The sequence below is a fragment of the Gavia stellata genome, unplaced genomic scaffold (genome assembly GCF_030936135.1).
Source record: "Gavia stellata isolate bGavSte3 unplaced genomic scaffold, bGavSte3.hap2 HAP2_SCAFFOLD_614, whole genome shotgun sequence".
In the NCBI taxonomy this organism is placed as follows: Eukaryota; Metazoa; Chordata; class Aves; order Gaviiformes; family Gaviidae; genus Gavia; species Gavia stellata.
In genome coordinates, this window is record NW_026776420.1 from 1197 (window position 1) to 14139 (window position 12943).

At 67.2% G+C, this 12943-nt stretch overlaps 1 protein-coding gene across 1 annotated transcript; it reads left to right on the forward strand.

Annotated features, from left to right (window-relative positions):
- Nucleotides 1-4883: 4883 nt before the first annotated feature.
- On the forward strand, nucleotides 4884-10964 carry NPAS4 (neuronal PAS domain protein 4). Its single transcript, XM_059834603.1, is given in 9 exon segments — nucleotides 4884-4922; nucleotides 4924-4947; nucleotides 4949-5060; nucleotides 8410-8561; nucleotides 8805-8907; nucleotides 9618-9864; nucleotides 10147-10256; nucleotides 10343-10353; nucleotides 10827-10964. Coding segments are annotated over 9 exon segments (936 nt in total).
- Nucleotides 10965-12943: the final 1979 nt, after the last annotated feature.

Below are 12943 nucleotides of genomic sequence, written 5' to 3' on the forward strand. Positions count from 1 at the left end.
CCATCTTCATCCTCCTCCATCTTCATCCTTCCTCCCTCCTCATCCTCACCCCCCCAATTCCCCATTTTCCCCCCTCCTTCCTCCCTCATCCTCACCCCCTTCCTCCCCATCCTCTTCCTCCCTCCTCATCCTCACCCCCCTCTTCCTCATCATCATCCTCCTTCATCCCCATCTTCAGCCTCCTTCCTCCCTCCTCATCCTCCTTCATCTTCACCCTCCTTCATCCCTCCTCACCCCCTTCTCCTTCACCCCATCTCCATCCCTCCTTCTTCCCCATCCTCTTCCTCCTTCACCCCTCCTCATCCTCATCCCCCCATCTTCCTTCACCCCATCGTCATTCTCCTTATCCTCTTCCTCCTTCACCCTCCTCATCCTCACCCCCCCATCCTCCTCATCCATCCTCCTCCATCTTCATCCTCCTTCCTCCCTCCTCATCCTCACCCCCCCAATTCCCCATCCTCCCCCCTCCTTCCTCCCTCATCCTCACCCCCTTCCCTCCCCATCCTCTTCCCTCCCTCCTCATCCTCACCCCCTCTTCCTCATCATCATCCTCCTTCATCCCCCATCTTCAGCCTCCTTCCTCCCTCCTCATCCTCCTTCATCTTCACCCTCCTTCATCCCTCCTCACCCCCATCGTCCTTCACCCCATCTTCATCCTCCTTCTTCCCCATCCTCTTCCTCTTCACCCCTCCTCATCCTCAACCCCCATCTTCCTTCACCCCATCGTCATTCTCCTTCCTCCCCATCCTCTTCCTCCTTCCTCCCTCCTCATCCTCACCCCCCCATTCCCCACCCTCCCCCCTCCTTCCTCTCCATCTTCATCCTCCCGCGTTCCCCCATTTCCATCCTCATCCTCCTTCTTCATCCCCCCCCCCCCCCCCCCCCCCCCCCCCCCCCAAAAAAACCCGTTGCGGCTCCACCGTTGCCGAGGGAAACCGCCCCCGGCGGCCGCCGCGGGGGGGACCCCGGCGTGGGGGGGGGCACCCAGGAGTTCGGGTGTCCCCCCCATAGAGCACCTAAGCGGTTGAGGCCCCCCCCCCCCATAGAGCACCCAGGGTGCCGGGCCCCCCCCCACCATAGGGCACCCAAGCGGCCGTGCCCCCCCCCCCACCATAGAGCACCCAACAGTTCGGGTGTCCCCCCCCAATAGAGCACCCAAGCAACCGGGCCCCACCCCCATAGAGCACCCAGGCGGCTGCCCCCCCCACCCAGAGCACCCAAGCGGCTGTGCCCCACCCCCAATGAGCACCCAAGCGGCTGCCCCCCCCCGCCATAGAGCACCCAGGGTGCCGGGCCCCCCCCCAGAGCGCCCAGGCGGCTGTGCCCCCCCCCCCCCATAGAGCACCCAGGCGGCTGTGCCCCCCCCACCCAGAGCACCCAGGGTGCAGGTCCCCCCCCCCAGAGCACCCAGGCGGCTGCCCCCCCCACCCAGAGCACCCAGGGTGCCGGTCCTCCCCCCCCCCATATAGCACCCAGGCGTTCGGGTGTCCCCCCCCCACCATAGATCACCCAGGCGGCTGTGCCCCCCCCCCAGAGCACCCAAGCGGCTTGTGCCCCCCCCCCATAGAGCACCCAGGCGGCGGCGCCCCCCCCCCCATAGAGCACCCCAGGCGTTCGGGTGTCCCCCCCCCCATAGAGCACCCAAGCGGCTGTGCCCCCCCCCATATAGAGCACCCAGGCGGCTGTGCCCCCCCCCATAGAGCACCCAGGGTGCAGGTCCCCCCCATAGAGCTCCCAGGCGTTCGGGTGTCCCCCCCCCCATAGAGCACCCAGGCGGCTGTGCCCCCCCCCATAGAGCACCCAGGGTGCAGGTCCCCCCCCATAGAGCACCCAGGCGGCTGTGCCCCCCCCCCCCAGAGCACCCAGGCGGCTGTGCCCCCCCCCCCCCCGAGCACCCCAGGCGTTCGGGTGTCCCCCCCCATAGAGCACCCAAGCGGCTGTGCCCCCCCCCCAGAGCACCCAGGCGGCTGTGCCCCCCCCCCCCATAGAGCACCCCAGGGTGCAGGTCCCCCCCCCATAGAGCACCCAAGCAGCTGTGCCCCCCCCCCCATAGAGCACCCAGGCCGGCTGTGCCCCCCCCCATAGAGCACCCAGGCGGCTGTGCCCCCCCACCCAGAGCACCCAGGGTGCAGGTCCCCCCCCCCATAGAGCACCCAAGCGGCTGTGCCCCCCCCCCAATAGAGCACCCAGGCGGCGGCGCCCCCCCCCCCCATAGAGCACCCCAGGCGTTCGGGTGTCCCCCCCCCATAGAGCACCCAAGCGGCTGTGCCCCCCCCCCAATAGAGCACCCAGGCGGCTGTGCCCCCCCCCATAGAGCACCCAGGGTGCAGGTCCCCCCCCATAGAGCACACCAGGCGGCTGTGCCCCCCCCCCATAGAGCACCCAGGCGGCTGTGCCCCCCCCCATAGAGCACCCAGGCGGCGGGCCCCCCCCCCCCATAGAGCACCCAGGCGTTTCGGGTGTCCCCCCCCCCATAGAGCACCCAAGCGGCTGTGCCCCCCCCCCCCTAGAGCACCCAGGCGGCTGTGCCCCCCCCCAGAGCACCCCAGGCGGCTGTGCCCCCCCCCCCATAGAGCACCCCAGGGTGCAGGTCCCCCCCCATAGAGCACCCAAGCGGCTGTGCCCCCCCCCCCCATAGAGCACCCAGGCGTTCGGGTGCCCCCCCCCCCCCCATAGAGCACCCAGGCGGCTGTGCCCCCCCCCCAGAGCACCCAAGCTGCCGGCCCCGCCCCCCCCCCGGTGCTATTTTTAGCCCCCGGCGCCTATTTTTAGCGCAGCGACTTCAGCGCCCAAATTTGCAGCGGCGGAGCCCGGGGGGGGGGGGGGAGGGGCGGGGAATGGCGACGGGGGGGGCGGGGCCAACTCCGGGGGCGCCCGCGAAAGGGGGGGAGGGGGAGAAGGGGGTTCCCAAAGGCCTGGGGGAGGGGGAAGGGGGGGGGATACCTTTGGGCCCCCCCCCGAACCACTGGGTCCCCCCAAGTAGGGGGAGCCCCAATGACACGCAACACCCCCCCCATCCCTTCGTTGACACCCCCCCCCCCCGTCCGTCTGTCAGTCCCTCTGTCGCTCCTTCCACCCATCCTCCCGCCCCCCATTGACCCCCCATTGATCCCTGCACCCCATTGGCTCCTTCCGCCCCCCCCGCCATTGCCCCCCCCCCTTCTCCTCACCCTTCCACTCAACCCTCCCTCTCTTGACCCACCGGTGGCTCCTCCGCTCTGTCCGCCCGTCCGTCCGTCCGTCCGTCCAGCCCTTGAGCCCCTCCATCTCCCCATTGAGCCTCCCTCCGCCCCCCCATTGACCCCCTCCGTCCCTCCTCCATCCCATGAGCCCCTCCATCTCCCCATTGGCCCCCTCCATCTCCCCATTGGTCCCTCCATCCCTCTGTTGACCCCTCCATCTCCCCATTGGCCCCTCCATCCCCCCGTTGGCCCCTCCATCTCTCCATTGCCCCCTCCATCCCTCTGTTGACCCCTCCATCCCCCCATTGCCCCCCTCCGTCCCCCGTTGACCCCCTCCATCCCCCCCGTTGACCCCTCCACCCTTCTCTTGACCCTCCATCCATTCCTCCACCTCTCCGTTGACCCCCTCCATCCCTCTCTCCATCCCTTGATCCCTCCATCCCCCTGTTGACCTCTCCATCCCTCCCTTGACCCCCTTCATCCCTCTGTCCATCCCATGAGCCCCTCCATCCCTCCGTTGACCTCTCCATCCCTCCGTTGACTCCTCCATCCCTCTGTTGACCCTCCACCCATTCCTCCATCCCTCTGTTGACCCCTCCATCAATGCCTCCATCTTTTGAGTCCCTCCGTTGGCCCCTCCATACCCCCGTTGACCCTCTCCATCCCTCCGTTGGCCCCTCCGTCCCCCCGTTGACCCTCTCCATCCCTCCGTTGGCCCCTCCGTCCCCCCGTTGACCCTCTCCATCCCTCTTTCCACCCCTTGAGCCCCTCCAGCCCCCTATCACCCCCCCCATCCCTCTGTTGACCCCTCCACCCCTCCCTCCATCCCTTCCTTGACCCACCGTTGGCTCCTCCACCCCTCTGTTGACCCCTCCACCCATCCATCCACCCCTTGAGCTCCTCCACCCCTCCCTCCATTCCCCCCATGGCCCCCTCCATCCCTCTGTTGCCCCCTCCATCAATGCCTCCATCTTTTGAGTCTCTCTGTTGGCCCCTCTGTACCCTGTTGACACTCTCCATCCCCCCATTGCCCCCCTCCATCCCCCCGTTGACCCCTCCATCCCTCCGTTGACTCCTCCATCCCTCTGTTGACCCTCCACCCATCCCTCCATCCCCCCATTGCCCCCTCCATCAATGCCTCCATCTTTGAGTCTCTCCATTGGCCCCTCCATTCCCCCCCGTTGACCCTCTCCATCCCTCCCTCCACCCCTTGAGCCCCTCCGGCCCCTATCACCCCCCCCATCCCTCTGTTGACCCTCCACCTCTCCCTCCATCCCCCGTTGACCCCCCCCCTCCCTCCCTCCACATCCCCCCCTCCTCCCCTTGAGCCCCCCACCCCCCCCCATCTCCCCTTCCACCCTCCCTCGACTCCCCCAACCCTCCCTCCACCGCTCCCCCCCCCCCCCTCCACTTTCCCGCCGAGGGGGCGTGCCCCCCCGCCCCGCCCCACCCCCGGCCACGCCCCCCACCGCGCGCCATCTCCTATTTCGGTGCGAAGCCGCCGCGCACCGCCCCCCCTCCCCCCGCCCCCTGCGCCGCGCGCGCGTCAGCGCTGACGCGGCCGCCCCCCCCCCCCCCCCCTCCCTCCACCGGTGCTGCGAATGGGCGGGGCGGGGTGGGGGGGGGGGGGGAGTGACGCAGCGGTGACGTCGGGCAGCGCGGTCCATATAAGGGGCGGGCGGGCGGCGGCGCGGCGCGAGGATGCTCCGCTCCACCAAGGGCGCCTCCAAGGCGCGGCGGGGACCAGATCAACGCCGAGATCCGCGCCCCTGCGCGACCTCCTGCCGCTGCCCGAGGGGGATCGGCCGCGCCTCTCCTACCTGCACGTCATGGCCCTCGCCTGCATCTACACCCGCAAGGGCGCCTGCCTCCGGCCCGGTGGGTTTAAGCGGCTGCGGCGGTTGTGGGGTGGGAGAGGAGAGGTGGGGTTGGGGTGGGAGGAGGTAGGGGAATGGGGATGGGGGGTTGGCATTGGGATGGGGGAAGGAATTGGTATTGGGGTGGGAGTGGGAGTTGGGGTGGGAGTGGGAGTCGGGGTGGGAGTGGGCTTCGGGGTGGGACCGGGCATCGGGGGGCAATGGGCATCGGGGTGGGGTCCGGGCATCGGGGGGCAATGGGCATCGGGATGGGACCGGGCATCAGGGTGGGAATGGGCATCGGAATGGGATCGGGCATCGGCGTGGGATCAGGCATCGGCGATGGGAATGGGCTTCAGGATGGGACACGGGCACCAGGATGGGACCAGGTGTAGGCACCGGGATGGGAATGGGCATCGGGATGGGAATGAGCATCGGGATGGGAACCGGGCATCGGGATGGGAATGGGCTTCGGGATGGGACCGGGCATCGGGATGGGACCAGGTGTAGGCACCGGGATGGGACCAGGCATCGGGATGGGAATGGGCATCGGGAGGGGACCAGGGCTTCGGGATGGGACCAGGCATCGGGATGGGAATGGGCTTCGGGATGGGAATGGGCTTCGGATGGGACCAGGTGTAGGCATCGGGAGGGGACCAGGCATCGGGAGGGGACCAGGCATCGGGAGGGGAATGGGCATCGGGAGGGGAATGGGCACCGGGATGGGACCAGGTGTAGACACTGGGATGGGACCAGGCACTGGGATGGGAATGGGCACCGGGATGGGACCAGGTATAGGCATCAGGATGGGACTGGGCACCGGGATGGGAATGGGCACCGGGATGGGACCAGGCACAGGCACAGGACCGGGCATCAGCATCAGGTTGGGACCGGGGAATGTGCACCGGGATGGGACCAGGGAATGCACCGGGAAGGGACCGACCGCCGGCATTAGGAAGAGGGCAGGAACTGCTGTCGGGAGCGGGGGACCGGGCTGAGCAGCGACGACGGGATGGAAGCGGGTTGGGAGCGGGCTGGGAGCGGGCAGCTGCACCGGGGATGGAGACAGGCAGCAGAAGGGGAACGGGGAACCGACACCGGGCTGGAGAAAGGAGCCGGCGGAGGGACGGGGATGGGCACCGGGAGAGGGACAGCCCCCAGCGTCAGGATGGGACGGGGACCGGGACGGGGACCGGGACGGGGACAGGGAGCGGAGCAGGCAGGGGAGGGATCAGCACCACGGAGAGGGAGCGGGGAGCGCGATCAGCACCGCGGACAGCGGTCGGGGCACCGGGGGTGCGGGTTCAGCACCGCGGACAGCGGCGGCTGCGGCACCGGGTTCAGCACCGCGGACAGCGCCCGGGACCGGGATCAGTGACAGGGACCGGGAACAGTGACAGGGACCGGGATCAGGGGCTGGGAGAGGGAGCGGGACCCGGGATCAGTGACAGGGACCGGGAACAGTGACAGGGACCGGGATCAGTGACAGGGACCGGGATCAGGACAGGGACCGGGATCAGGGGCTGGGAGAGGGAGCGGGACCCGGGATCAGGATCGGGACCCGGGATCAGTGACAGGGACCGGGAACAGGGGCTGGGCGAGGGAGCGGGACCCGGGATCAGGATCAGGACCCGGGATCAGTGACAGGGACCGGGATCAGTGACAGGGACCGGGATCAGGGCCTGGGAGAGGGAGCGGGACTGAGGATCAGGGTCGGGACCCGGGATCAGTGACAGGGACCGGGATCAGGGGCTGGGAGAGGGAGCGGGACCCGGGATCAGGACAGGGACCGGGATCAGTGACAGGGACCGGGATCAGTGACAGGGACCAGGATCAGTGACAGGGACCGGGATCAGGGCCTGGGAGAGGGAGCGGGACTGAGGATCAGGATCGGGACCCGGGATCAGTGACAGGGACCGGGATCAGTGACAGGGACCGGGAACAGGGGCTGGGAGAGGGAGAGGGACCCGGGATCAGGACAGGGACCAGGATCAGGACAGGGACCGGGATCAGTGACAGGGACCGGGATCAGGGCCTGGGAGAGGAAGCAGGACCCGGGATCAGGATCGGGACCCGGGATCAGGACAGGGACCGGGATCAGGGGCTGGGAGAGGGAGCGGGACCCGGGATCAGGATCGGGACCCGGGATCAGGATCGGGACCCAGGATCAGTGACAGGGACCGGGATCAGTGACAGGGACCGGGGGTCAGGATTGGGACCCGGGACCAGGATAGGGACTGAGACCAGTGACAGGGACCAGGGATGAGGGCTGGGATAAGGGGACCAGGACAGGGACCGGGATCAGGGGCTGGGAGAGGGAGTGGGACCCAGGATCAGGATCGGGACCCGGGATCAGGACAGGGACCGGGATCAGTGACAGGCACCAGGATCAGGACCTGGGATCAGGGCAGGGACTGAGAGCGGGACCAGGGACCAGGGCTGGGATAAGGGGACCGGGACAGGGACCGGGATCAGGGGCTGGAAGAGGGAACAAGACAGGGATAGGGACCCAGACCGGTGACAGGGACCAGGGATCAGGATGGGGACAGGGGGGCTGGGACAGGGACCAAGATCCTGGGACAGGGACTGGGGCTGGAACTGGGTCAGGAACCGGGACAAGGACCAGGATCAGGGACCAGAACTGGGGCTGGAGACAAGGGACGGGGACACGGACCAGGGACAGGGACTGGGGATGGGGACAGGGACTAGGGACAGGGACAGGGACAGGGATTTGGAACAGGGACTGGGACTGGGGATGGGGACTGGGATCAGGGACTGGGATTGGGGACAGGGACTGGGATTGGGAATGGGGACACGGACAGGGATTGGGATTGGGGACAGGGACTGGGACTGGGGACGGGGACCAGGGACCAGGGACAAGGACTGGGAACAGGGACAGGGACCAGGGATGGGGACAGGGACTGGGATTGGGGACAGGGACTGGGGACAGGGACTGGGACTGGGAATGGGGACACAGACAGGGACTGGGATTGGGGACAGGGACTGGGACTGGGGACAGGGACCAGGGACAGGGACCAGGGATGGGGACACAAACTGGGACCGGAGACAGGGACAGGGACCGGGGACAGGAACAGGGACTGGGGACAGGAACAGGGACTGGGATTGGGGACAGGGACAGGGACCGGGGACGGGGACTGGGCCTGGGGACTCCTCTGGGTCCACATGGGTGATGCTGTGGGTCCTGCCAGCGCCGCCATAGTTTCACGCGGGTGAGGCTATGGGTGCCACCAGCAACTCCATGGGTGCCGGGGCCACGTGGGTGCCCTGGGGCTGTGGCAAGGACTAGGTGGCAGGTGCTGGATGGGTGCTGGATGGGTGCTGGATGGGTGCTGACGTGTGTCCCCATGCAGGCCCGGCGCGGGGAGCACCCATGGAGCTGCTGGGGGGTCCGGAGCTGGCTGACCTGGTGGCATCGCTGCCCGGGTTCCTGCTGGCCGTCACCCGCGAGGGGAAGCTGGTCGGCGTCACCGACAACGTCGCACAGCACCTGGGGCACTCCATGGTGGGCACCCGCACGTGGGGACGGGGTTGGGTGCTGGGTGCTGTCCCCCCTGGGTGGCGGTGGCTCTAGTGCTGCAGGATAATGGGTGCTGGGTGCCAGGGGAGGGTGCTGGGTGCTGATCCTCCCGCCTCCCCCCACGCGGGTGGTCCTGGTGCTGCAGGTTGATGGGTGCTGGGGGGTGCTGGGTGCCAGGGGAGGGTGCTGGGTGCTGGGTGCTGATCCTCCCGCCTCCCCCCGGTGCAGGTGGACCTGGTGGCGCAGGGCGACAGCATCTACGACCTCCTGGATCCGGCCGACCACCCCCTGGTGCGACATCAGCTCACCCTGCCCGGGCCCCCCCCGGCAGGTGGGTGGGGCCTCCGAGGGGGGGCGGGGCCTGGGGGAGGGGCTTGGGGGGGCGTGGGCAGAGGGAGGGATGGATGGAAGGAAGGAGAGAGGGATGGAAGGACAGAGGGTTGGAAGGAGGGTTGGAGGGAAGGAAGGACAGAGGGATGGAAGGAAAGAAGGTTGGAAAGATGGATGGAAGGATGGACGGATGGATGGAGAGATGGATGGATGGAAGGATGGATGGAAGGATGGATGGAGAGATGGAGAGATGGAAGGGTGGAAGGATGGAGAGATGGATGGAGAGATGGATGGAGAGATGGATGGAAGGATGGATGGAAGGATGGATGGATGGAGAGATGGATGGGTGGAGAGATGGGTGGAGAGATGGGTGGAGAGATGGATGGAAGGATGGATGGAGAGATGGATGGAAGGATGGATGGAGAGATGGATGGAAGGATGGATAGAAGGGTGGATAGAAGGGTGGATGGACAGATGGAGAGATGGAAGGATGGAGAGATGGATGGACAGAAGAATGGAGAGATGGAGAGATGGAAGGATGGAGAAATGGAAGGATGGAGAGATGGAGAGATGGAAGGATGGAGAAATGGAAGGATGGAAGGACGGAGAGATGCATGGACGGAAGGATGGAGAGATGGAAGGATGGAGAGATGGAAGGATGGAGAGATGGATGGAGGCCGGAGGGACCAACAGAGCCCCCTCCTCCCCCAGAGCGCCTCTTCCGCTGCCGCTTCACCACCTCGCGGGCCTCGCGCCGTCCCAGCGCCGGGCGGAAGCTGGTGCTGCTGCGGGGCCGGTTCCAGGCCCCCCCCGGCCCCCCCGGAGCCTCCCCGGGGCTTTTTGTCGCCTTCTGCGCCCCCCTGGACCCCCCGCCCTGGCCCTGCCCCGACTGCCTGCTGCTGCCTGCCTTCCAGAGCCGCCACGCCCGCGACCTCGCCCTGCTCGACGTCTCCGACAGGTTAGGACTCGGGCGTCCGGGAGGAGACCCAAGTATCCGGGAGAGATCCTGGCATCCAGGAGGGATCCAGGTGTCTTGGGGGGGGTCACACACCCAGGCATCCGGGACGGGACCCAGGCATCCAGGAGGGATGCAGGCATCTGGGGAGGGGACCCAGGCATCCGGGTGTCCGGTGGGATCCAGGCTTCCAGGAGGGGACACAGGTGTCCGGGGCGGACCTACGTGTCTGGGGGGGGGACCCAGGCATGGGTGGGTGAGGGACCCAGGCGTGCTGTCCCACAGTGTCCTGATCCACCTGGGCTACGGGCGGGGGGAGCTCCTGGGTCGTTCCTGGTACCGGCTCCTGCACCCCGAGGACCTCGGCCACGTCGCCCGCCAGCACCTTCGCCTCGGTGAGCGTCCCCTCGGCTGTCCCCAGGGTCCCCTGAGGTCTCCCTGTGCCCCCTGGCTGTCCCTTGGGTTTCCCGGTGTCCCTCAGTCCCCCCTGGGGTCTCCCTGTCCCCTCGATGGTCCCTTGGGACCCCTGGGGTCTTCCTGTCCCCTGGGTCCCCATGTCCCCAAGGGTGTCACCCATCACCCTGGGTGTTCCCTGGGTCCCCTGCTGTCACTCCTCCACGCCCCCCCCCGCAATGTCCTCAGTGTCCCACACATCCCCTGGGGTCACCTTGTCTCCCCACTGGGTGTCCTCCATGTCCCCGCTGGCCCCCCATCCCCATTGACGTCCCCATGTCCCCATCCACCCTAATCGTCCCCACTGATGTCCCCATGTCCCCATCCCTCCCAATCGCCCCTGTCCCCGTTGACGTCCCCATTCACCCCAATCGACCTTGTTGACGTCCCCATGTCCCCAACCCCCCCAATCACTCCCATCCCGTTGACGTCCCCATGTCCCCACCCCTCCCAACCACCACCTCCCCTGCCCTCACCCCACCATCCTCGCTGACGTCCCCGTGTCCCCGCAGCAGGAGCAGGGGCGGAAGGCGCGGGGGGAGCTGGTGACACGGCTGCAGCGCAAGGACGGCCTGGGCTGGACGTGGGTCTACGCCCGCCTGCGCCCCGAGGGCCCGGCCCTGCTCGCCCACAACTTCATCATCAGGTGAGCGGACCCAGGCGTCCGGGTGACCGCAGTCCACCCCGGGGGACCCAGGCGGCCGGGTGGCCCCATCACCCCCCCAGGGGACCCAGGTGTCCCATCACCCCCAAGGGAAGCCCAATGTCTGGGCACCTTCCACCCCACGTGGGACCCATGGGTCCGGGCACCCACCACTCCCCTGGGGGGACCCAGGAATCCGGGCTCACCCAAGGCCACCCATAACCCCCTGTCTCTCCCGCAGCGAGGCCGAGGCCTGGTGCCTGCGACAGCAGCTGGCGGCCGAGGCCCCCCCGGGCCCCCCCGAGCCCTTCGGCCCCGGCCTTGACTTCCCCGGTGCCGGCATCGGAGCTGATGGGGACCTTGGTGTCGGCGCCGGCCCTGGCGTTGGCCTCGGTGTTGGTCCTGGCGTTGGATCCGGCGTCGACCTTGGTGTTGGATCTGGGCTTGGAGATGACGTTGGAGCTAATGTTGGTGTCAACGTTGGCCTTGGCCTTGGGGTCAACGTTGGATGTGGCCTTGGAACCGATGTTGGACACAGTCTTGGAGCTGGCCTCGGGGCCAACGTTGACCCTGGTCTTGGAGCTGGTGTTGGACCCGGTCTTGGAGCCAACATGGGACCTGGTCTTGACACCAACTTGGGACCTGGTCTTGGTGCTGCCATCGGACATGGTCTTGGAGGCAACGTTGGGGCCAGCGTTGACCCTGGTCTTGGAGCCGGCGTCGGAGCGAATGTTGGACGTGGGCTTGGAGAAGATGTTGGCCATGGTCTTGGCTCTGATGTCGGCGCTGGAGTTGGCATTGGCGTGGGAGCCGGCATCGGCGTGGGACCTGGCATCAGAGTCGATGTCGGCCTCGGTGTGGCAGCTGGCGCCAGCGCCGACGTTGGCCCCAACCTTGGGGCTGATATTGGAGCTGCTCTCGGAGCTGGCGCCGGAGATGATGTTGGAGCTGGTCTCCAAGCCAATGGCGGAGCAGACATTGGCCCCAGTCTCGGAGCCGGTGTTGCGCTCAGCGTCGGGGCCAACATTGGGCCTGGTCTCGGTGGCGGCGTCAGAGCCAGCGTCGGGCTCGGCATTGGGGCTGTCGGCCCTGCTCCTCCATCCGACGTCGGCGCTAGCGTTGGACTCGCCGTCGGTGCCAGCGTTGGAGCCAATGTAGGTGCTGGAGTCAGCGCTGGTGTTGGACTTGGCCTTGGAGCCAATATTGGAGCCAACGTTGGCTCCAGTCTTGGATCCACTGTTGGAGTTGGCCTTGGAGCTGCTCTTGGAGCCAATGTTGGCTCCGCTCTTTCATCTGGTGTTGGACCTGGCGTTGGACTTGCCGTTGGAGCTGCCGTTGGAGCCAATGTTGGCTCCAGTCTTGGACCCAGCATTGGACTTGCTGTTGGAGCCGGCGTTGGAGCCAACGTTGGCTCTTCTCTTGGACCCGGTGTTGGACTTGCCGTTGGAGCTGGCGTTGGAGCCACCGTTGGCTCTGCTCTTGGACCCGGTGCTGGACTTGCTGTTGGAGCCAATGTTGGTGCTGCTCTTGGATCCGATGTTGACGTTGGTGTTGGACTTGGTGTTGGAGCCAACGTCGGCACTGCTCTTGCATCTGATGTTGGAGCTGGCGTTGGACTTGGTATTGGAGCTGCCGTGGGAGCCAACATTGGTGCCGGCGTTGGCTCTGCTCTTGGCTCCAGCGTTGGACTTGGCCTCGGAGCCAATGTTGGCTCCAACATTGGCTCCGCTCCAGGATCTGATGTTGGCGCTGGCGTTGGACTCACAGTTGGAGCCGGCGTTGGAGCCAGCGGTGGCTCCGGTCTTGGATCTGCCCTTGGATTTGCCGTCGGAGCTGCACTCGGAGCCAACGTTGGCTCCGGGCTTGGACCGGATGTTGGCACTGCTGTTGGACTCAGCCTTGGAGCCAACATTGGAGCCAACGTTGACTCTGCTCTTGGAACCAGTGTTGACACCAGCATTGGACTTGGTGTTGGAGCCAATCTTG